This window comes from Pogona vitticeps, chromosome 1 (assembly GCF_051106095.1).
Source record: "Pogona vitticeps strain Pit_001003342236 chromosome 1, PviZW2.1, whole genome shotgun sequence".
NCBI lineage: Eukaryota > Metazoa > Chordata > Lepidosauria > Squamata > Agamidae > Pogona > Pogona vitticeps.
This window is the reverse complement of record NC_135783.1, coordinates 294,820,023-294,842,905: the sequence shown is the minus strand read 5'-3', so window position 1 is coordinate 294,842,905 and position 22,883 is coordinate 294,820,023. Positions and strand designations below refer to the sequence as shown.

The following is a 22,883-nucleotide window of genomic DNA, read 5'->3' as shown; positions in this document are numbered from 1 at the left end:
AAGGATGACATCATCCTTAATAGTTTTCTATTCCACCTCACCCACTCACCCATATTCTGAGGTTCCCTCAAGATCCCTTTTGATTTGCAGAATCCTTTGGGATCTTTTGAAGGGGGGGAGGTTAAATATCATGAAATTGTTGCTGAGTGTCCGAATCCATCAACGGCGACAGGGATTTTGCTTTCCCTAAAACTTTAGCCAATTGAACTGTCATTTTACTGCCACCCCCCTCTGTAGGCTGTTAAGCATGTAAAAAAAGAGAACAGAATTCATGACCAAGAGAACACACATGCCTATGTTCATGTAAGAAGATATGCTGACATCTTACCTTATTTAACAAATGCAACAGTGCCTCTCGCATGCAATCATGCCTCATGTAAAAACTGATAATTGCTAGATGGGTGCCATAATTGTGTAAATAAAAGAGGCACTCTTGATAATAGGTATTGTGTTGAATCTTCCCTTCAGGTGTCATCTCCAGAGACAGGCTTCGTGTCCTCAGTGTAGCTTCCAGTTCCTTCAAAGTGGCGAAGTAGTCATCATCTGGCTAGGAAGGCAGAGAATTAAAACAATTAATTGATTGGATCAAATACTTCCTGACCTCTGGCCATGGACACTGTTTCTGGAGAAACTGGGAAGAGGCACATTTCACTGCTTCCTCTTTGCAGGCCTTGGAAAAACTCCTCTGTAGAAACAGGGGACCCTTTAAAACATTGTGAGAGGTACTGCAAGGGCTGCAGAAGGAAATCGGTGAAAGCCTCTTTTCTTCCCCACCCATTCTATCAGCAGAAGGTTCCACTGGACCTGTTTCTTCTCCGAAGAAAAGACAGATTAGGAATGAGCAATGTAGTGAGGACATATGGTCGCCTGCAGCTTCTGGCCAGGCTGTTGGCACTACATGATGAGAAACACTGCAAACAGGCCTGCAGGCCTACAGGTCCCAGCTTAAGAAATATTCAATGATCCGCTCTGAATAAGTACGATCTTTAGCCCTTTAGTTTGGCCTGATAAAGAAAAGAATGGCCCTATATTTAACCACTAGCCTAGAAGTTATGCATAGAAAGGAATTCCACATAAGCGAGTGAGGAAACTGATGGATGTCGGCGGAAGAGCTCCATATCTTTAATGTACTCAATCCAGAAACAGATTAAGCTGCAGCAGAAGAAATTCTCCTCCTCCATGGCTCTTACTTAAAACACTATGAACAGCTGCAAAAAAAGCAAAGTGTGCTGTTTATATACGGCCCCATAGTGCTTAAAGCACTCCCAGGGCAGTTTAATTATAGGGGATGCACACTGTCCCCCACCCACAAGTTGGGTACTCAATTTACCAACCTCAGAAGGATAGACGGCTGAGTGAACCTTGACTTGGCTTCCTGGGATTAAACCTGGGTTGTGAGCAGAGTTTGTTCTGCAATGCAGCAGCTTAACCCCTGCACCACAAGGCTCCTATAAGCAAGAAAGAGCAATCCATCTCTCCTCTGACAACTCCCAGCAGGCTAGTAAACATTTTGCTTATGTGGAATTATTTACAAAGCTGGAGAAGCATGAAACAGTATTTTACCATTAGCCGATAATGGAGAAAATGTGATCCTGTAATGAACTGATGCAGGGGTTGAGTTTACTATGACTAAAAACAGGCAGGTTTTCCATGTGGTTCGAGCCACCATACACTGCACAATGAAGATTGAATCCATCACAAGAAACCAGTTGTTGAGGAATGAGGAAGATTAAATTCTTACCACAGAGAGAATGGGTTTCACTGAGGATTCCAGATACTGTACCACATCTTGGACCAGTCTTGATCCCAGATTTAGCTGATTCAAATCAAGTGGTGGCTTCAGGCATCGGTTAAATTTTTCTCTGGCAGCAGGTAGATTACCAGCTTTAAGACAAGCCATGCCCCATGCATGCCATGCTCCAGCTGGATCCAGTCCAGTCTTTGTAGAAACCTAAAAACCGTATTACTGCATAAAGTCACCAAAGGTAGTGATAGATAACCTTAACCTTATACTGTATGGCCAATTTTGTTTTTTGAGAGACTGGGGTTGGGAATGAATATAAATCAAGATGCTACAGTCTTTTAGAAATATTATCCATTATCAAATGTACCACAAATTTATCCTTTATATCAGGAGTCACAACTTCCTCTTGTCACTGAGAAGCTGCCACTCAAGTTTTTACTTCTGCAAATATCCTGGTGATTCTGCTAGAAAAGACAGTCACTCCATAGCCCATTGTTCTCAGTAGAATCACCGAGATAATTTTGCAGTAAAAATTTGAGTGGAGTCAGGGACTCAAGAATTGTTGCATAATAGCCAGAGGGACTGGCTTGTGGCTAACCGATGCTACGTACAAACAAGAGTATAGTGTTCGGCAGATCCTGATTTGGTTAAGATTAGAAAACACACACCATGGGAATGAATGGGTATCAGAATCCATCACATTAAATGGCATGACTAGATGGACAAATGACTTGGCACCAGCCTACCGTCAGTTTCTAGGACTCTAAAAAGGATTAAAATTAGACAATCCTAAAAATAGTACAGTTGTTTGCATCACAAAAAACCTGCGTTAAATTAGTACCACAAAATGAAATTGACCCCTTCTGTACAGGACAGCTGTTGTTAAATTGGTTGGTGTACCAAAATTAAGTTTTAATATAAAAATACTGAACCCGCCTCCTATGTTATTTTTGAATGAGACTACTGCCATATAAAGTCATGTTTTAAGGAAGCCGCAAGCTATATTCCATAACTACATTTTCTCCTTGTACTTTACCTCCACAGCTAGTTGATAGTATTCTGCTTCCAAAAGTTGATTTCTTAGCCTAGTGACTGCTGCAGGTTGTAGTATCTGATCCAGAGATGGTACATGACGATATGCTGCAGCTACTAAAATATTCAAGACATCCACTTTGCTGATATAACTGATGGAGTTAAAAAAAGAGAGAAATGAGATGCACCTTGGATCTATATGACAGTGAAAAAATTCAGCACAGTCTCTCATTCAACACTCTTCTATACCCGACAGTCAAGAGCAAACTTTGCCTCCTGGGTCTGAACAATTGTCCCTAATAAGTTATATGGAATACAAGACCAAATCATATGTGTATGATGCACGTGTAGGAAGTGCACACCACCTGCAATGTATGTTTATAAGCCCCGAATCATCCTCTTAGTTTAATTCTGTGCATTTATTCCTCACTTTAAAGTACCAGCAATGGCTAGTTTTGTGGAACAACTGCACAAATTTTAAAGTTATTACTTATTCTCAGGTTAAAGGTTCCATGTTCTATATATATTTTTAGAAAATTTATATGACTGAACAAACCACTTGCAAAACCATAAGAAGCTAACACTAATTCTTCCCTCCTTTGGATCTGTCCTGGATAGTACTCCCCAAATTGGGATCTTTCACTGCTAGCAGATTTAAATATAAATCTCCTCTAATGCATGATATGATAAAGGAAGCCTGGATGCTTCCTTACAAGGAATACATTAACTCAATGCACATCCCACAAATACAAGCAAGAACATAAAATGTGGTTTGCTAGCTGTCATTTAAAGAAATAGCAGGATCAGTTTTAAACTAATAGAAATCAAGGGTGGATATATCCCATCATCACCTTGTTCATTCATCTCCACTATTGCCAGGTGGCCTTCCTATTCTTTTGAAATTAAACAATGGAAAAACACACCAACCCAAGGGCAAATCTGTTATGGATCTACACTGGCTAAAAGTGTTATACCAGTGCCAATTTAATCAAAGTAAACTACACAATCTAATATGTCATACAATACAGGCTAATTTGAGTTGTCATAATAGCCCCTCTGGGAAACTTAGTGCCTTTTCAATGCAAACAGCTATCATCATCATCATTACAACATGACAACATTACAAAAAGTTATAGTACAAAAAGGAAATTGATTGAAACTGAGCTTGGCAACAGATAAGTCACCAATGCATCATCATTAGAGTAAGTGTTGACCATTGCACTACTTTCTGCAATGGTACATCGGAATGCGCCACATATTTGGCAAAAACAAATTACACAGTTGCTGATTTTAAACAAATGTGGAGGAAAATGTTTCCTACCTGTCTGATCCAGTATGCCTAGATCAGCAAGAACTGTGCATGTTTTTGAGTGGAAGGTAAAGTGGATCTAAACCCACCCTTATGTCCTCCAAATGTGTTGGGCAACAATCTGCATCATTTCCTAACCAGCATAGCCAATGGTATCACGCACTACATTGGGCGAGGGTGATGTAAAGGCACTATAGGAGGATTATTAGCAACTTACCTGTCACAAAGAGCTAAGTCCTGGCTCCTTCCAGCTTTTACAAACATCATTTTGGCACTGAAAAGCAACTGTTTCATGATATCCATAAGGAGACCAGCATCCACTTCGGGGTTTCTCAGGCTTCGGGACAGTTTGCAACAGTGTTCTATCAACTTGTGACCACAGGCAACACTGTCTGAGTGGAGATTGAGGATGGCAATACACAAGGATGCACTGGGAGCCTGGATATTGAGAGAGGAAAAGGTAGGCAAATGTGGTCATGACTCTGCTGAAGCAGGCTACAGTCCAGGAATTCGAACTAAGTTTGGAGGAATTAAAGTCAAGAGGCCAAACACAACAAGACAACGGGAGAACTATACAGTATATTTTTCACTATAAAACTCTAGGAGGAAGAAGTGAATTTAGTTCTTTCCCTTCATTTCCCCCAGAATGGGCAGAAACAAATGATCAGATGGGGCCACAATGAAAAAATAAGCTAGTTATTATGAAACTTCAATACATAAATCTGGGAGTGCTGGAGGACAATTTAGTATGCCAAATGGAAAATGTTGGTTCCTTTTCCTCACATCTCTTGTATTTTTCTTTCCATGCCTTGTTTTGCCTGTCTCTCCTGCTGTGGCACAGAAGCCCTGCTTCCCAGATTAGCTAATTGGCATACAGTGGGGTCTTGACTTGAGAACTTAATCCATATTGGAAGGTGGTTCTCAAGTCAAAAAGTCTGTAAATCAAGTCTCCATTGACCTACAGTGCATTGAAAACCGATTAATCCCGTAACAGGCCGTTTTTGTTCCATTTTGGGTTTTTTCTGGTCTGTAAGTCAAATCTCAGTCTGCAAGTCAAACCTAAATTTTGCGGCCAGAGAAGTCTGTAATTCAAAAAGTCTGTAAGTCAAGCCGTCTGTAAGTCAAGGGTCCACTGTATTTGGACCAGCCAACACTTCAGTGAGCTTGCATTCTTTGAACTGTGATGAAGACAGAAAGCCACTGGTGCCTAACGAGGTTTCCTGAATAGATGCCTGACACAGATTCAGCGTGATGAAATATAGGAGAGGAAACGCTCAGACACACTCACTTACTGGTTAGCCCCGAGTCCAGCTGGACATGTCGTTTTTTTGAAGTATGTGCCATATGGATGTCTGGTCTTTTCTCCTATAGCGATTGGGCTAACAAGGGTTGGCATCCTGAAGGGTTTAGAATCCAATACATGAACTTACCTGTTCATAATAAAACTCACTGCGCACAATGTCATTCTCTTCTTCCCTCAAAGAAAGAAGCCACTCAATTTCAGCCATCTTTGGTATTCGCACCACTGCAGAGTAATCGCGATGTTCATTATCAGAGGACTCCTCTGTGATAGACAGAAAACACAGGTTAAGTAGAATTCAGGACCAACAGTCACATTGCACAATCAGCTCAGCAATTTTTAGGGAGGAAAAATCTTGAGAAAAGAATGAAAGAATCCACAGCACCATGAGCTCTCTTTTTATAAGCCAGGGAATGCTTTTGCCTTCCATTTGAAAAATAGCCCTCAGTCTTTTACTATTGGCTATGCTAAGTGGGGTGGGACGTGGTGGCGCTGCGGGCTAAACCACAGAAGCCTGTGCTGCAGGGTCAGAAGACCAAGCAGTCGTAAGATCGAATCCACGGGACGGAGTGAGCTCCCGTCGCTTGTCCCAGCTCCCGCCAACCTAGCGGTTCGAAAGCATGCAAATGCAAATAGATAAATAGGGACCACCTTGGTGGGAAGGTAACAGCGTTCCGTGTCTAAGTCGCACTGGCCATGTGACCACGGAAGATTGTCTTTGGACAAATGCTGGCTCTATGGCTTGGAAACGGGATGAGCACCACCCCCTAGAGTCGAACACGACTGGACAAAAATTGTCAAGGGGAACCTTTACCTTTACCTTTTTATGCTAAGTGGGACTGATGGATGAAGTCTCAAACATCCAGAAGGCTATAAGGTTTAGACCGTTGTTCCTCACCTTTAGTATCTGAATATATCTTGCTTATCGCAATGAGATACTGTATTTCAAGATCTTAGTTCATTATTTAACTTTGTACCTTCTCTGCTATTGTGGACTAAAAGGAACATGAATGTGAAATTCACCCTCCCCACTTCTTGCAGATTCTCCTGGATACAAATCAATTGAATTGATGCAAATCATGATTTGAATTTTAAAAAATGATTTTTAATTTACCGTAATTTTTCGTGTATAAGACTCCCCCACGTATAAGACACTCCCATTTTTCTAACCCAAAATTAAGAAATCTAAGTGGGGCTTAGCAAGTGTAGGGTGAAAGGGATCAAAGCGCTGCAGGATCGCTTTGATCCCTCCTTTCTCCCTTCATGCTAAACCCCGCGGGGCTTAGCAAAAGGAGGGGGAAAGGGATCAAAGCAATCTCACAACTGCATGATCATTTTGATCCCTTTCCCCCTTATACAGCCACGGGATTGCTTTGATTCTCCCCTCCTCCTTTTTTTAAGCCCCATGGGACTTAGCAAGCAGAGGGGAAAGCAGGGATCAAAACGATCCTGCAATACTTTGATCCCTGCTTTCCTTTTGCTAAGGTTTAGTAAGTGGAGGGGAAAGCAGGGATCAAAGCCCTGCAGGAACAATTTCATCCCTGCTTTCCCCTCCACTTGTTTTTGTACTCTCTTCAGCTTACTTCTGTGTATAAGATGACCCTCAATTTTTAGTCTACAAATTTTAGACAAAAGTATAGTCTTATACATGGAAAAATATGGTAAGTTGTCAAAAAAATCTGATTTTTAAAAAATTTAAATTGTGATTTAAATCAACAAATCTAAGTGCTGCTTGTTGCTGTTTTTACTGTGATGGTTTTGTTATGGCAAAATTATTTGGAATTAGTTTATTGTTATTTGCCTTGAAACCTTTGTAAAACTAGCTACTGTATTTTTCTGTGTACAAAATGACTTTTTCCTAAAACCATTAAAGGAAAAATTGAGGGTTTGTTTTCTACACAGAAGGAGGCGGAGGCAAAGGAGAAGCCGTGCTCAGCCACCTCTCATGGCCGCCCATTGACTGCTGCCGCCGCCATCAATTGCCTCCTCCAGTGCGACTTGCCCAGGCTCACCTCCGAAGGGAGCCCACGAGTGCCACTGAAGGAGGCGATCTGGCAGCAGCGGCAGCAGTCAATGGGCAGCAGCCACTCACAGGCTCTCTAGAGACAGGGGACAAGGTGGCAACGTGAGCTGAAGGTGAGCCCTGGCATGTTGCACTGGAGGAGATGATCGGGCGGGCGGCAGAGGCAGCAGCGGCAGAAGACAGAGGTGGAGGAGCAGCCACGCTGGGCCACCCCCTTGGCTGCCCATTGACTGCTCCTCCACCTTTGAAAAGGGACAAAATTAGGGTGTTGTCTTACACATTGGGGGAGTCATATACACGGAAAAATACAGTATTTAAAAACATCAATATGATTAGCAGTCTAAGGAGTCATTCACCTATTCCTAGATAGAAGAGTCTTTGCTTTCTAAATGCACAGTGGTTTTTTAGTAAGTAGCTGGCCCCACTGAATCAGTATTTCCATCTTTCAGCAGCAACACTGGCAGCAATACAGCTTATATTGCAATTTATTTGTTGGTCTTTTGTGGCTCCATAAGACTTTCCATAAACTTCTTCTGTACCACTCACAATCAGACACTAAGAGTTAGTTTTGGAAATTGAAGAACTGAGTCAAAATCATAAACCAACAGAACATTGATTCCTCACCTTGTTGTTGTTCCCCAGTTTCTTCTTCGGAACTATTAAAAAAGAGAGAGGAAAAGAGAGATAGTTTCTGTCCATTAAATCCTATTTGGAAAATTAGAGGGTTTTGATATTGTAAAATAATTACATTTATATGATAATTTAAGGACATTATTTTGGCAAAAAATATATAAAGCAAACACAGTAAACCAGTCTATGTTTAAATCAAACTGCATAACTGAAATGAAAAGAATTTTTTCTAACTCTGTCATCACAAGCTTTTCAAGTGAGGCCCATTTCTGGATTGAGAATGTTTTTCAGCTTTCTTTGGTTTTTATACTTTTTTAAAAAATTAAGTGTGTATACTTATTTATTTAAAATATTTTAACCTGACTCCCTCCTTAGAAAAGGACCCAAGGTGCCTTAGAGCAGTGGCTCCCAACCTTTTTAATCCCGAGGACCAGTTGGGAAAGGCGGGGCACCCCCGCATTCGTGTGCATGTACGAAGGAACCGGTGCGCTCTTGCGGGGCACGCTCATGCTCACGCCCATTTGCGAAGGAGCAGGCGCTCACTCGCACAGGGCATGCAGGTGCTCATGCACATGTGTGAAGGGGTAGGGACCACTTGTGTAGGTGCAGGCGCAAAGGGGCTGTGCAGGGGTGGGAGTGTGTGCAGGGGTGGGGGGAGGTCTGTCTCCGCGGCCCGGTCCAGCTCAGGCCACAAACTGGCACTGGGCCGTGGACCGGGGATTGGGGACCTCTGCCTTACAGCATTTAAAGACAATATTTAAGAACAAAACAATGAGTATACAAAGGTGGTGTACATCATTAAAAGGCTACACTTAAAGGTCAAAACACTTCAGTATAAAAATATTTAAAAGGAACTGTTAGTTTATCAGTGATGTTTAAACGTTATTTATAGATTGATTTAACTCTGTTAATCACATTCAGTTCTTCTGAGGAAAGATGGAGCACAATGTTTTCAATAGATATATAGATGTCAATTAAGAGGATTCTATTTTAATGATCAGTAATCTTAAAAAAAAACCAAGTACATTTAGCATGGTGAGATAAGAGAACAATCTCCATTACTTAACTGCATTCCCAAATCTGCTGCTGAGGATCAGAGCTGATCCGACAAAAATAACAGAAGGGAAAACAAGAAAAGGCTAGCTCTCATGTAAATCAGTAACTAGTGTAAGAAGCTTTTGAAACAAGCAAAGCTCTTCATAGATAAAACTAAGTAATATTTCCAACAGAAAACACCACCTAATCAGGACAAAGACAACAAAAGTAAATTAAGCTAGCAGCTAAGAAATAAATATGGTTAGGGTGATATCCACCATATTTCATCTTATATTTATAATACTATAAGCAAGTGCACACAGAGGCTTTCTTACAGTCTCAAAAGACTAGGATTGTCATTTATATTATAACCAAGAAACTGAATGCGTCATTGTTCTTTCAGCATGGCCACATTTTAAAAGGTTCTTGCTGTGGAATAACATAAGCACGAGGCATACTGAATGAAAACAAGCAGTGGTTATTTACAAACTAAGATGTTACAAAGATCAAAAGAAAATAGTTACCACCTACGGACTCCATATCCCCAAAGGACCCCATAATGAATAACCAAACTATCTGAACTATTCACACACTGATATCTAAGAGCTCTATCCAGATTTGTAAAGATGGAGAAAGACTGTTTACATACACTTCTGTATCATGGGGCAATAAAGTTGAAGATTCCTTGTTGCAATAAGCATAGCACTGGTCACACACACGAGTGGGATTTTCCCAACAAGCTTCTACCACCATTTTCTTGGTAGAACAGGAATTGCACACCAACCTCCCACAACGTCTGCAGTGATGCCGTCTATTAAACTGAGATACAAAGAAGAAAGTAGTTGGCAGTTAACCATTTATTGAATTCAAGAAACCTGCACTTTCTATCTTTGGGACAGAGTGACAGAGTTAAATGAGAAAAGTACTGTCAGCTCCCCAAAGCTAAATAGCTGTGGTATCTATTCAAGGGGTGTCTGCTCAAAGTATGGTCTTAGTTTACCCTTACCATAGTGAAACGTTCAGTTTTGCAAACCATGCATGTGTCTTCAGCTTCATCTGGAATCCAGTCCTGTTTTGGCGGGGGCTTCTCTGGGGGCATAAACTCCTGTGGAGAGAAGGTTTGCTGTATGCTTTTCTCTCCTGGGCTAGAACAACGTGTGGTTTCTTCATGCAAAAAAGAAGACAAACGAAAACCAACCAATGGAGAATTGAATCACCCTGCAGTTACCAAACAGTGTACACGGTGCTATTATATCAATGCTGTCACAGAAACAAGATAATGCGTTTCAACACTTGCAACTAGGCCTTCCCTCCAGGCATTCTATCCCCAAATATGAGTCTTCCAATGCCATCAGGAGACAGTGCTGTGCAGTAAAGCTCCATTTGCATGTGGAGTTGTGGGTTTAAAAACAACTAGTACGGCTTTGAATCAGTTCAAGGAACCAGGAGGGAAGATAGAAGTACTAAATGGCTTTTTTGATAACTAAAATACAGCAACAGAGAGGGGATGTTAATTTTCTTCAACAGATAGTTCTGTTAAAGAACCCAAAGAAGAGCCCAGTTACTCCCCAGAAGAGGCAGAGACATGTCATGGTCAACAAGGGGAGCAGGAACTCCACTATTTCAATCTAACAAAAGAATAGGCATTGTATGAAAGCAATGAGAAGGCAACAATAATCAGCACTCTGCACTTAGAAAAGGGTTTCATGAAGTGGGGGGAGGGCTGACTGTTTTAAGGGGCCTCCACAAAGACAGCAGACCAAAGAATAATGGCTAAGTCACCCAGCAGCATCTCCAGTACTACTGAATGCTCATAGTGCATGCCAATAATGCATGCTAGTTTCAATTTCTAGTGTAGGCAGGTCTAAAAGGGGGAGTTTTTTTCCATTAAGAGGTTTATGGCTAGCAAACTGCTGGCACTATATAACAAATACACCATGGAATTCTCTTCATATCCATATTCCACCAACCATCCATAGAAAATAAGTCGAGTCCTTACATATCAGTTTTTGGGCTTCAAGGACTACCTGGTTCATCTTTTAAATGTATCTACACCAGTGGTCCCCAACCTTTTCCCAACTGCAGTCTGGGGGGGGCACGCTCGCGGGGGGTGCTTGTGTGCATGCACGCGGCACTCACAGGGGCAGAGCACACTCACACGCATGCGTGCGGCACACTCGCGGGGGGGCAGGAGATTTGTGTCCATGGCCTGGTCCTGCTAAACCCTCGAACCACTGCCGGATCGGTGGTGGACCAGTGGTTGGGGATCTCTGATCTACACCACAACCAATGGGTGTTCCAAATAAAACACTATCTTTGTGATTCCATTTCTGTTGGTAATCCAGAAGCAAAAAAAAAAGTCTAGAATGTTTTTATTAAATTACACAGTAAGACTGTGGTATCCATGGGGGAATGGTTCCCCCCCCCCCAGATGCTGAAAACACAGATGTATCAAGTGCTATACACTGCATGAGCTCTGGCTTCCTCTAGTGGCCAGTTCTGGTAAATACACTCTGGAAATGCACATGAATAGGTACAGTGGTGCCTCGCTAGACGATTGCCTCGCGGAACGAAAAACCCGCAAGACGATTGGTTTTTGCGATCACTATGGTGCCTCACAAGACTTTTTTTCTATGACTGTGCTTCGCAAGACTTTTTCTTTAGACCGATGCTTCACAAGCCTTTTTTTTAGACCAATGCATAGGGAACCTCGCAAGACAATTTTTTCACAAGATGACGATTTTCGCAAAACGAATTAAAATCGTCTTGCGCAGCACCACTGTATTTCTGTTGGCGGGGTTATTTAGTATTTTAAACCAGCGGATAAGAGGATCAGTGGATACTGATGTCTCAGACAGAGAGGGTCCTACTGTATATTAGGGAAAAGAAGCAGAAGCAGGGAAGATTAGGAAAAGAAGATTAATGGGAAATACAGGTATTTGAACAGAGTCTTCACAGTACTATATGCCAGTTTTTCTCTTACCAGGAAAGCTAACTGGAAACTGTTCCGTTGATTCTGACTTGGACAAGTCAGACTCAGATCCCCGATACAGGCATTCTGGAATCTGAATCACAGAATCTAAGAAAGAAAGAAATTAAGATATTGGTCAATCATTGTTATTTGCAAATAAAAAAAGAATTTACACAACAGTAGTTTACAAAAATATTTGTTCAAAATTGAATTAGCTCGTGTGAAGCAATACATTACAAGTTTTAGACAGATTTAGCCACAAATGGTTTATAAGCAAATCAACATGCATAGACGAAGTTCAGATTTTACATCCAGGGAATAGAACAACATATACAGTGGTGCCTCGCTTAACGAGTGCACCGTATAGCGATGTTTCCGTATAGCGATCCCTTTTTCGGGATCGCTATACGGAAACATACCCGATCTTCGCAATGGGGAAAACCCGCATTGCGAAGATCGGGTATTGTGGCGGCCATTTTGGAGCCGCCGAACAGCTGATCGGCGGTTCCAAAATGGCCGCCGGAAGCCCGGAAATGGCTGCCGGCAGCCGTTTTCGCGCCCTGCCCTCGCTTAGCGAAGGCGCGAAAATGGCTGCCGGCACCTGGAATCCTCGCTGAACGGGTAAGTAACGAAGGTATTGGAACGCATTAAACGAAGTTTAATGCGTTCCAATACCTTTCCCCTACCCGTTTAGCGATGATTCCGTATAGCGAGGGTTAATCCGGAACGGATTAACCTCGCTATACGGGGCACCACTGTATAAGAATTCACATATATACTGTCTTTAATATTCTTTTTCCTAAAATCTTTTGAAAATTTTCTCTTTTTTAAAAATATATCAAATGATGAATTTCAAAAACCATACTTGGGGAGAAAACAACCTTTTGTTTCTTTTCTCTTGAATGCAGACCCCACTATACCTAACAGTAAAAATAGTAATAGTAATATTTCTGCTGAAAGCAATACTATTACCCCAGTAGCAATAGAGCCACAGCACCACTCCTTGCGAACATAAAATAAGTTACTAAAAGTGGAGGGAAGTGGCAAGCAATGGGAAAGCACAGAGATTTTTCAGTGAAATACTAGTCCAGATTCCATAAAGAGCAACAGGCGCAATGGGTAAACTACAGTACTGTAAGCAAGCCTCTGTTCATGATCTGAGTTCAATCCCAACAGGTTCAGGTAGCTGGACCAAAGTTGACTCAGTCTTTTATCCTTCTGAGGTTGGTAAAATGAGTACCTACCTCATGGGGGGGGGAACTGTTGTTTGCATACCTATGTCATAACCTGCCCACAGAGTGCTCTAGCTCTAAGGAACAATATTCAAGTCAAAACAATAACAATAAGAACTGATAGTAGGAAAAAATGTTTCAGTGGCAGGAGCAACCTGCACTGACAATTTCTCCTTCACGCTGAAAATCTGTTACCCAGTCAAAAAAACATAAAAAACAAATTTGTTGATTACAGAATTCCCAGATGTAATCACCTGATCTCTTCTCTTTTAGTGAGAAAGGAAAGTCAAGGGCTTTCCCAGCATACTCGGAGAGCAAAGCATCAATGTCTTCTACAGCAAAGCCTATCTCTTGCCCAGTTAAGAGCTGGTGCAGGGTCTGTACAGCCACAGCTGCCCAGTCCACTTTCATATTCATCAAGAGTTGCTCCAGCATGAGCAGTGGCCTGCAGGACAGATGGGAGTAGTTTGCACGGTAAGGCTCAGGAAGAGTAAGTAACACCTTGGAAATAGAAGACAAAGAGAGAGAGAGGGAGAGAGAAAGATATATTCACAGCTATCTGAGAGAAATGTCTGAATTCATATAGTTAAGAATTGCAGTTTTGTGGTTCATTCTTCAGAAAGAAGATCGTGCCTACCTTTGATCCCATGAAAAGAGCCTGAATTTCATTATGGCGCATTACAGTTAAATGCTTATAAAAGTATGTTGTGAGATAATCTGCAAGGAAATGAGAAGCTGCCAAGCTGGGGTGTTGATCAAGACACTTTTCACATATGACAAGTTGAATGTCTGGATCTTCTATCCTCTGTAGGAGCTACAAAGAAAGCCGACACAATATTTCATTTGGATTAAAATTAATTTACACTGCTGGCTGAAGCCATTTTGTCAGGATCCTTCCAGCCCCACAAGATATACACACTTTGAAGTGCCACACTTCGAAGATAATTGGGGGCTACTGCTTTCATCTATCTCCTCCCCATGCCATGGTGACACCTGGAACTGCTGCTTCACCTTGCAACTGCATGGCAAAGCTATTCCTGAATAATTAAATGTTAAAGGGATCATTATTCTGGTCTGATAAAGAAAAAACAAAAATGTAACATAGAACTGTCAGGTTAGAGAATCTAACATGTAAGACTTCCCTAGAATCCTACAAGACTTAGTAGACCTGTAGGTGAAAAAACAGAAGTCTGTATTTGTGAAGATTCTCAGTCATCCAGGTGAGGTTATCTGGAAGTAGAGTCATGGTGACTGGACTTCTCCCTTATTAAGTTATTAAGTTTCAACTTAATAAAAAAGAAGTCCAGTTGCCATGACACAACTTCCAGAGAAACTTGTGTTCTTCACAGCTGGCATTATTCCAATAAAGGGGTTGGTTGATTGGTTGGTTACAGTCAATGTCCAGGAAGATAAAAATATATTATTTATATAAAATCATATAATATCAGCCAATAAAGGGTTAATTCCAGAATGAACCAGAATGAAATTCTAACCCTACCTAACTGCTTTAAATTCTCTTTCTGGATATATCTTTTAAATTATTTTCTCCAACAAGACTGACAGATTTTCCAAAAATCTGATTTTTCCTTTTTTTTAAATTTACATTCTCAAAACTGAGTAAATTATTTCTTACAAAATCTACATTTATAAGGTTAAGTATAATATATCAGAGATAAACTAGAACAAATTTGTCTAAGATGAAATATTTCAGGATTCTTTACATCAATGATTCTCAATTAATTTAAATTAACAGAATTACTAAAATACACAAGGAGAGCCAAATCATTCTGGCATGTGATTCAGGTAATATGATGAATGCCTCTCCTTCTTCCTCACAGTTAAAATGCAATTATCATAAATCAAATAACAAATTTACTACTTTTTCTTGACATCCTTGATTGGCTACTTGACACAGCTTCCTCACTCTGCCTAGCAGTATAGTTACTGTGTGGTGTAATGTCACTTTAAGATGAACAGCTTGCTAAGAGAGGTGAAAGCTGATGTTCAATACATGTGCAGTGTGCGAGATTTGGGAATACTGTTTTAAAGCAAACAAGCACACTAAACAGAAGGGACATATATTTTTGCACCCATGGCTCTAGTTCCCAAAAGTAATGAGACCCATGATTCACATGTGTTCATCCATCAAGGCCATTATGAAGATTGGAACCCATTTTCCACCAGGTGTAGAGGATTCCATGAGTAACAGTCTACACCTGTGATACATGCCAAGGAACATAAGAAAAGCTTTGTGATGCAACATACTGTGGTTATGCAACCTAATTGTCTCAACATGATTCTGAAGACATATATATCAAAAGAACAAAATGGTTTACCTGCAATGCTTTTTCCATATCTCCCATCTCCAACAAATGAAGAAGGTGCTTTTGATGGAGGTTGATTAAATTAGCTCTGGAAACAGGATACAAGTTGCCCCATTCTTCACATAATTCATACTCCTACATCAGAGGTGGAAAATGTTTCCTTTAATTTTTTGTCATATTGAGACTGAATGTGGAAAGATCTTTTTACAAAACTGTTAAATTCATTTGTAGATTGAAGGAAGTCACTCATCAACTGGACAAGGCAAGGAAGTAACAATCCCAATTCTGGATTTCTCAGAAATACTGAGGTAGTCAGTGGATGCCGAACTTGATGGACATAAGAAATATTCTGGGCAAAAAAAATAAGAATTCCACAGGAATATGCTTTTGCAGGGGAAAAAATACTAAAAATATAGTGTCATACCTTTGCCTCTAAAATCATCTTTATAATGGCCTGGGGTTCCTCAGTACAAGCTCTTTTTAGATCCTGCCAGTCTTGCCACACTGTCACATCTTGTAGATTCAGAATCTGCCCAAATGAAAGCAAACACACACTTTTTCTTTTGTAATAATATTCTTAGAACTGCAGAGCTGGAAGGGACCCTATGAATCATTGAGTTGAGCCCCTGCCAAGGAGGCACAGTGGGGAATTGAACTCCAAACCTCTGGCTCTGCAGCCAGGTGCCTTAAGCCACTTAGCTATCCAGCATTTCTTTTTTTCCTCTTCTCTTTTCAAAGGAACAAGGCACACAACTGAAATAGTTGACTAATACATTTTCCCAAGTAGAAGTGGGCCCTTCCCAAAACAGAATAACCATCATCATCCCTTTTAAACGTCGACATCCAGCAGTTTGAAGTACAAGCAAAAGAGTTCTTGAACAAATAATATATACACTAAATCTGATTGCAGACAAGGGAAGGAAGGAAAGGAAGAGTAGAGATTAAGAAATAATTCTAGGTCACTGTCACTTATGGTAATTTCATGCCTTCTACCATCACTGAATTTGCCAGTCAAGCAGAAGCCTAGATCAACCAACAGTCACATGAAAGTGCCTCTGAGGAATCAGCCCAATGGCACTAATATACAGAAGATGAACCATTCACGGGATGCCACCCTTCTTCCAATACTAACTCTCTGCAGGAATACCAGGAGACCAGCAAAGACTTAGTGGGCAAATTCCTGTTGCTTAGCATAATAAATCAAACAAGAATAGGCCCACTGATTCAATGGGGATTTGATAAGTCAACTCCTCCATAAGTTTCATTGAATCAAATGAGCTTACTCTACTATGCTAAAGTAAGTCACAATTAGAGTAGTCCCATTTGAATCAATGATGCAGTGACTCGAGTCACTGTATCAAATAACAAGATTTTGACCAGTGTTTTGTTGCCTGCATCTACAATCCTCAAAGCTAATGCAGGAAGATTACATGGTCACAATCTTCTGAACAATGTTTCTTCTCCAAAAGTAACATTTAGTGGGAAGATAAAACAGAGAGATACACTCCAACCCAAATATTCTTAAATGTGTCTTTGCAACAGTTCTGATCACTGGCATAACAGTTTATGCAATAGTTTAGATATCCTATCTATTCTCTGTAGTTTCTAGATATTTTTTAAAAATATAAGTAGGGAGAAAACAAAGAACTATTGCCTCAGATTTTGGTGCACTTGCATATCAAAAAAGGGAGCCAAAATGCAGTATCAGGTATGGGAAGCAGAAAAATTTAAATATTTTTCAAAATGAAGGCACCTCTAATCTAAAGAAAAGGTGATTTCCACATGATGTAAAGTAAAGAAGCAAAGCATGCGAGAAAAATAGTCTATCACAAATAACAGGCGTTGCATACCTTATGGTACACCTGCAGCTCTCTCGTTTTGCACTGCAGATCAGTTCTGAGTTCTTCAGATACCTCTGGGTCAGAAGCACAGTATGCTAGGATTTCCAGACAAGCTTCTAGGGGCCACCTATCCAGACAGCGGAGGGCCAGCCTGCTCCTCAGCATAGCATCTCTAACTGGGAACAAGTATTGCCAGCCTCTTTTATCTGGAAATAAAACATAATCAAGAGACGTCAAGTCTAAATTCAGTATATTCTAGCTGAGAAAGCTTAATGCTCAGACACGATAGCATGCACAGCAAAGGATGATGTCAAAGATACAATTAGGAACAATACAGAAGTGATACCAAAGAGCATACCAACAATACAGTCAGGAACAAAATAGTTAGGAAAGCTGCCTTGTACAGAGTCCAACCGCTGGCCACAGAGTACAGTAGGGCTTACACCAACTTGCAGTGTCTTCTCAGGGTTTCAGACAGAAGTCTTTTCCAGTTGCACCTGGACATGCTGGATCTGAACTCTGGGTCTTATGCATGTGAAGCATAAGCTCTACTACTGAATTGCAGCGTTTTCTTTGCTAATGCCCTCTCCTTCTTTTAAACTATTTAAAACCAAAATAAAGATTACATTTGAAGAAATGCTTGTTTCATTCCCAAAAGGCTTATTTCTGTTTTTCCATTTCTACTTGACCGCCCACCCACAGTAAGCCCACCTCCCAGCCATGTATGCCAGCATATCTATTAGAGGAGACTGCAGAAGCTCAAGTGTCACATTCAGTGACCAAACAATGGTTTGATCATTGTTTGTAAACAGCTCAACGCATTTCCTATTCTTTTTCAAGAAAGTGGAAATGACGGCAGAGAATTAAGTACAGTGATGCCTCACAAGACGAAATTAATCCGTTCCAGGGTTAATGTCGTCTTGCGATATTTTCATCGTGCAAGCTGTGGTTTCCCATAGGAATGCATTGAAATTTAATGCGTTCCTATGGGAATTTTTTAAAAAGTCACTTACCAGTTAGGGAGCTGGGGAAGCACCATCAGAGGACTGGCGGGGGGCCCCCTTGCCTGGATTGCTGCCTTAGGAGGTCCCCTGCAGCTTTCCTTGCACCATCAGAAGACTGGCAGGAGTCCCTCCGAACTGGCAAGCGGCGCTGCAGAGGCTTGTCCAGCACCATTTTTGAAGAGTGCGCCCTTTCTCCCTGCCTTCGGTAAGGCTCCAAAGGCTTTTTTTTTTTCCTTTCTCCATTCGGAGCCTTACCCAAAGGCAGGGAGAAAGGGCGCGCTCTTCAAAAATTGTGCTGGACAAGCTTCTGTAAACGCCACTAGGAGGGACCCAGGCGCTTCCTTTGCACCATTGGAAGACCGGCGGGGGGTCCCTCAGGGTGAGCAGCGCTTGCAGAGGCTTGTCCAGCACCATTTTTGAAGAGCGCGCCCTTTCTACCTGCCTTTGGGTAAGGCTCCGAATGGAAAAAGGCTTTTTTTTCCCTTTTTCCATTTGGAGGCTTGCTGAAGGCAGGGAAAAGGGGCACGATCTTCAAAAACGGTGTGGGCTAGCCTCTGCAAGCGCATTCATCATGCGAAAAATGGCCATAGGAAGAATTGTCTTGCGAGGCACCAAAAACCTCGCCGGACCCTTTCGTCTAGCGTTTTTTTTCATCCGGCGAGGCAATCGTCTTGAGAGGCACCACTGTACTCAGCTTCCATCTCATTCTCCCAAGTGTCAAATATGAGGAAAAACAATTTGGTTTTTACCATCAGCAGCAGCACAACTCAGCACAGCATCCCGCACGGTGATTAGCTCTTCCATATCCTGGCTATAGAGATCCAAGATCTTCAGGGCTCTGGACCAGTCTCTTGCCATTAATGCTTGCTCAAAGGTCTCTGTTAACACTTCAGCTGCCTTGTAAGAATGCAATCCCAAGAAAATCAAAGAGATACAATAATTTCCACAAAGTCCACTGGCCGAACATTTGCCCTCATCCTGCGAGTCCAGTAGGGGTTCACACATGGTCAGCAAAAAGTTCTCCAAGAACGGAAATTCCTTCAAGAGTGCATCACATTCCTTGGAAATTTGCTCCATAGACAAGGGCACTTCCCGCTTGCCTCGAAACTCCATCCATGAAAGGCTCTGTTTGGGAGTTCGTTGTACTTTTGACACATCTTTTGACACATTCAAACATGCCACAACAGCTGTAAGTTTTGACTGAGACTTCAAGAAACTGAGGGTGGATGCTGTGAGCGTGTGCTGGTTCTGACTAGGCAGAGTAGATGAGGGGTCGCTGGACATATCCTCTGAGTCCATGGCTGGATTATGGACTGGCACCTCAACATCAGGCAGGCAATGATATGCATGCAAGTGTGCTAGACTGCTAATATTGGTCAAAAGGGACCTAGCCTGGCTGCTTTGTCTGGTCCTGCACAGAGGCAATGCCTTACAGCAACAGTTAATTATAACTTGCTGAACATTTAAATTCAGTTCTTCTTTGGTAAGCAGCAAAGACAATCTGTAGAAATGAAAACCACAATACATAACATATTTGCACTTGTATTACAAACCGCATCACATAGAATCATAGAATAATTGAGTTGGATGGGTTCTATAAAGCCACTGAGTCCAATTCCCTGCTCATTGCAGGAATACCCAGCGAAAATGCTAGCTCCTTCATGAACATACTTGTTTGCCACACATACTTGCGTGTATGCAAAATTCATAATTTACCTTTTTTAGTTATACCCTGAAAATATCTTTAAAACATAGCTTGTGAAAAAGCCCTGTAATGGTCCTCATCTATTTTATATGGAGACTGTGAAGACAACTCTTAAGTACAACACTTGCTTCTCCAATATAGAGAAAGCAAGAGAGGAGCAATAGCTGTGCACCCTGTACCGTGATAACTGTAACTAAACTAGAATCTCTGTGAAATACAGTGGTGCCTTGCTTAACGAGCGCACCGTTTAACAATGAATCCGCATAGCAATCTATTTTTTTAGATTGCTAATGTGATCGCATTGCGATGTTCTGAATAGGCAAAACATTGCATTGCGATGTTTTTTTAAACAGCTGATCGGCGGTTCTAAAATGGCCGCCGCAAGTGTTTTCGCGCCTTTCCCTCGCTTACCGAGGGCGCGAAAATGGCGGTGCTATGGAGGAACTTCGCTGAACGGTGAGTTTGGGAGCCATAGGAATGCATTAAACAAAGTTTAATGCGTTCCTATGGCTTTTTCCATTCCGTTTAGCTATGTTTCTGCATAGCGACGATTAATCCAGAATGGATTAACGTCGCTATGCGGGGCACCACTGTACATACAGGAATCTTGCCATACATTGCCTTAACCTATCTAATACATTCAAAAGCAATTTAGGCAATTTCTGTTATAATTCATTAGATTCCACAAATCATAATAATAAAGATTCTACAAAATATTTAGGTGTTAAGGTATCCAGCACTAATCTCCAAAGAATCCGGACTTACTCCTCAAATTTCCATTACATACAGTATTCGGAGATGCTCAAGATACTTGGTTTGTTCAAAGCACTTGATCACCCAATAAGAAGCTTCCTCTCTTAGTGGAAAAGGAGATTTACATAAACTACATCAAAGCATCTTTCCAACGCTGCCACCATTGTTACAAAACAGTAATGAAATTTTCCTGACTACAATATATTGTACCTGTTAAGCAGTTTACGTGTAATCAGGACCAAAAACTAATAAAACAGACGATCAGACTTCCAAATAACCCCCCCCCCATCAGTACAGCATCCACGTCCAAAAGTCACTTACTTGTCAGGAGCAACCTGTTTTTCAAACAAAAGTTGAGACATCAAATGGGAGGGACTCTGCTGTAATAGTATGAAAGGGTTTCCCACTTGTACCTCAGCAGATTGATCTAAAAGACAAGATATTTTGGAAAAGAAACAGCATAATGTTGGGACTTGGCCTGTGAGATACACCTTCCAAAGCTCATGCCACGTTGCAATGCTGTCAAATTTGCTATTATCTTCTTTAATTACTCTAGTTTCTGCAACACAGGCCCAATGTATGGAGTACATGTACACCTTCAGTAAAAAGCGACCAAGCAATTCTTCAGCCGTATGTGCTGAGGGAAAATGTTATCCACAAATATGTGCAACATGAATTAGCTTATTTCAATTGTTCATTTAAACATCAGGATTTTTTTCCTAAGACGTTTTTGTTTTCCTTCACGATAAAAATGATCAGCTCTTTAATTAAAATTTGGACGGGATTTTTTCAAAGTCTGCAATCTCTCACCTAGTTCTGGAGTGATGCTTCGGATGACAACAGCAGCCAACCTGTTAATATAATCAAAGAATTTTTGTACATATGGAATCTGCGTCTGGCTCTCTTCCATGGTCTCAGCATGTTGATCCAAAGTTTTCAACAGAAGTTTGATTTGATTATATACTGGGTGTGCCTCTAAATCTGCAGGTTTCAAAGAAGCCTGTTCCACCAAAGTGGCAAGTAAATTCCCTTTTGAATCTGTGTTTTAAAAGACAAGAGATTAAATGGTCCATTAAATTAGCATGAGAAGAAAACCCTTTTTTACTGCCTCAATTATAATAATAATAATCTTGGAACTGCACAGCTGGAAGGGACCCTATGGATCATCGAGTTTAACCCCTGTCAGAGGCACAAGTGGGGAATCGAACTCCCATTCTCTGGCAGAAGAATCTTTATACCCACATGTGCAGTAATATTACTATATGTGGGAAAGCTTTGCAGCACTTTTCTCCATCATTTTGTATCAGATTATGAGGTAAATATTTACTGATAATGACTGGGTCACTTTAAAAAGGCCAATGTTTAATACATTTTATGAAGAAACAGTAAAATTATTTAATCTGAGAATTATATTTATGTCAAAAAGGAAATGCTAAAACCATTTTCTTTCAGACCTAACTTACAAGTGACCTGATGTTTGGGTTTAAACTTAAAAATTGAGAGACATACAATCCAAAATTTTTAAATCCCATGATTGACTAATTAGGTAGCCTATTAAAACGCACACATACACACCTGAAGAATCTTCTACATGTGCCAGTTTTTCCAGGATTTGGTCAAAGTGCTGTGATAAAACAACCTGATTAGTAATACAATCCTCAGTCAGGGCAGGGTAACAGGTCTGCAGCAGATCAGCAATACTGCAGTGGAAGTGACTGCTTATTTTCTCATCTGAGATTTCTGTTAGGGAACAGACAAAACAGCCATTGATAGGAATCCACTGTGTAATCTGAAGTATAAAACACGTATGTAAAAGTACACATAGGGGACCAAGAGTCATGATAACGACTTCATAGTCCTGGCAAGGCCTGAAATAAAAGGGCCATTTTGAGGGCACGGAAGGCAGCAGAGTAGACTCCTATCCGAATTCTCTGAAGTGGACTGCCAGCAACATCTCTTAATAGGCACCACTTTGGCATC

General features: G+C 41.1%; 1 protein-coding gene across 1 annotated transcript in view; it reads right to left on the bottom strand.

Annotated features, from left to right (window-relative positions):
- The window catches only part of ZFYVE26 (zinc finger FYVE-type containing 26), a 75,878-nt gene that overhangs the window by 24,019 nt on the left and 28,976 nt on the right, over positions 1 to 22,883 (bottom strand). The window contains exons 19-36 of the mRNA XM_078390381.1: positions 22,479 to 22,643; positions 21,714 to 21,941; positions 21,225 to 21,330; positions 19,195 to 19,946; positions 17,451 to 17,647; positions 16,025 to 16,129; positions 15,613 to 15,735; positions 13,914 to 14,090; positions 13,531 to 13,777; positions 12,057 to 12,152; positions 10,080 to 10,237; positions 9,723 to 9,892; positions 8,033 to 8,064; positions 5,516 to 5,649; positions 4,303 to 4,523; positions 2,781 to 2,928; positions 1,742 to 1,951; positions 329 to 547 (exon numbers count right to left, since the gene is read on the bottom strand). Coding sequence (XP_078246507.1) covers positions 329 to 547; positions 1,742 to 1,951; positions 2,781 to 2,928; positions 4,303 to 4,523; positions 5,516 to 5,649; positions 8,033 to 8,064; positions 9,723 to 9,892; positions 10,080 to 10,237; positions 12,057 to 12,152; positions 13,531 to 13,777; positions 13,914 to 14,090; positions 15,613 to 15,735; positions 16,025 to 16,129; positions 17,451 to 17,647; positions 19,195 to 19,946; positions 21,225 to 21,330; positions 21,714 to 21,941; positions 22,479 to 22,643 — 3,488 coding nt within the window. The remainder of the gene's footprint in view (positions 1 to 328; positions 548 to 1,741; positions 1,952 to 2,780; positions 2,929 to 4,302; positions 4,524 to 5,515; positions 5,650 to 8,032; positions 8,065 to 9,722; positions 9,893 to 10,079; positions 10,238 to 12,056; positions 12,153 to 13,530; positions 13,778 to 13,913; positions 14,091 to 15,612; positions 15,736 to 16,024; positions 16,130 to 17,450; positions 17,648 to 19,194; positions 19,947 to 21,224; positions 21,331 to 21,713; positions 21,942 to 22,478; positions 22,644 to 22,883) is intronic.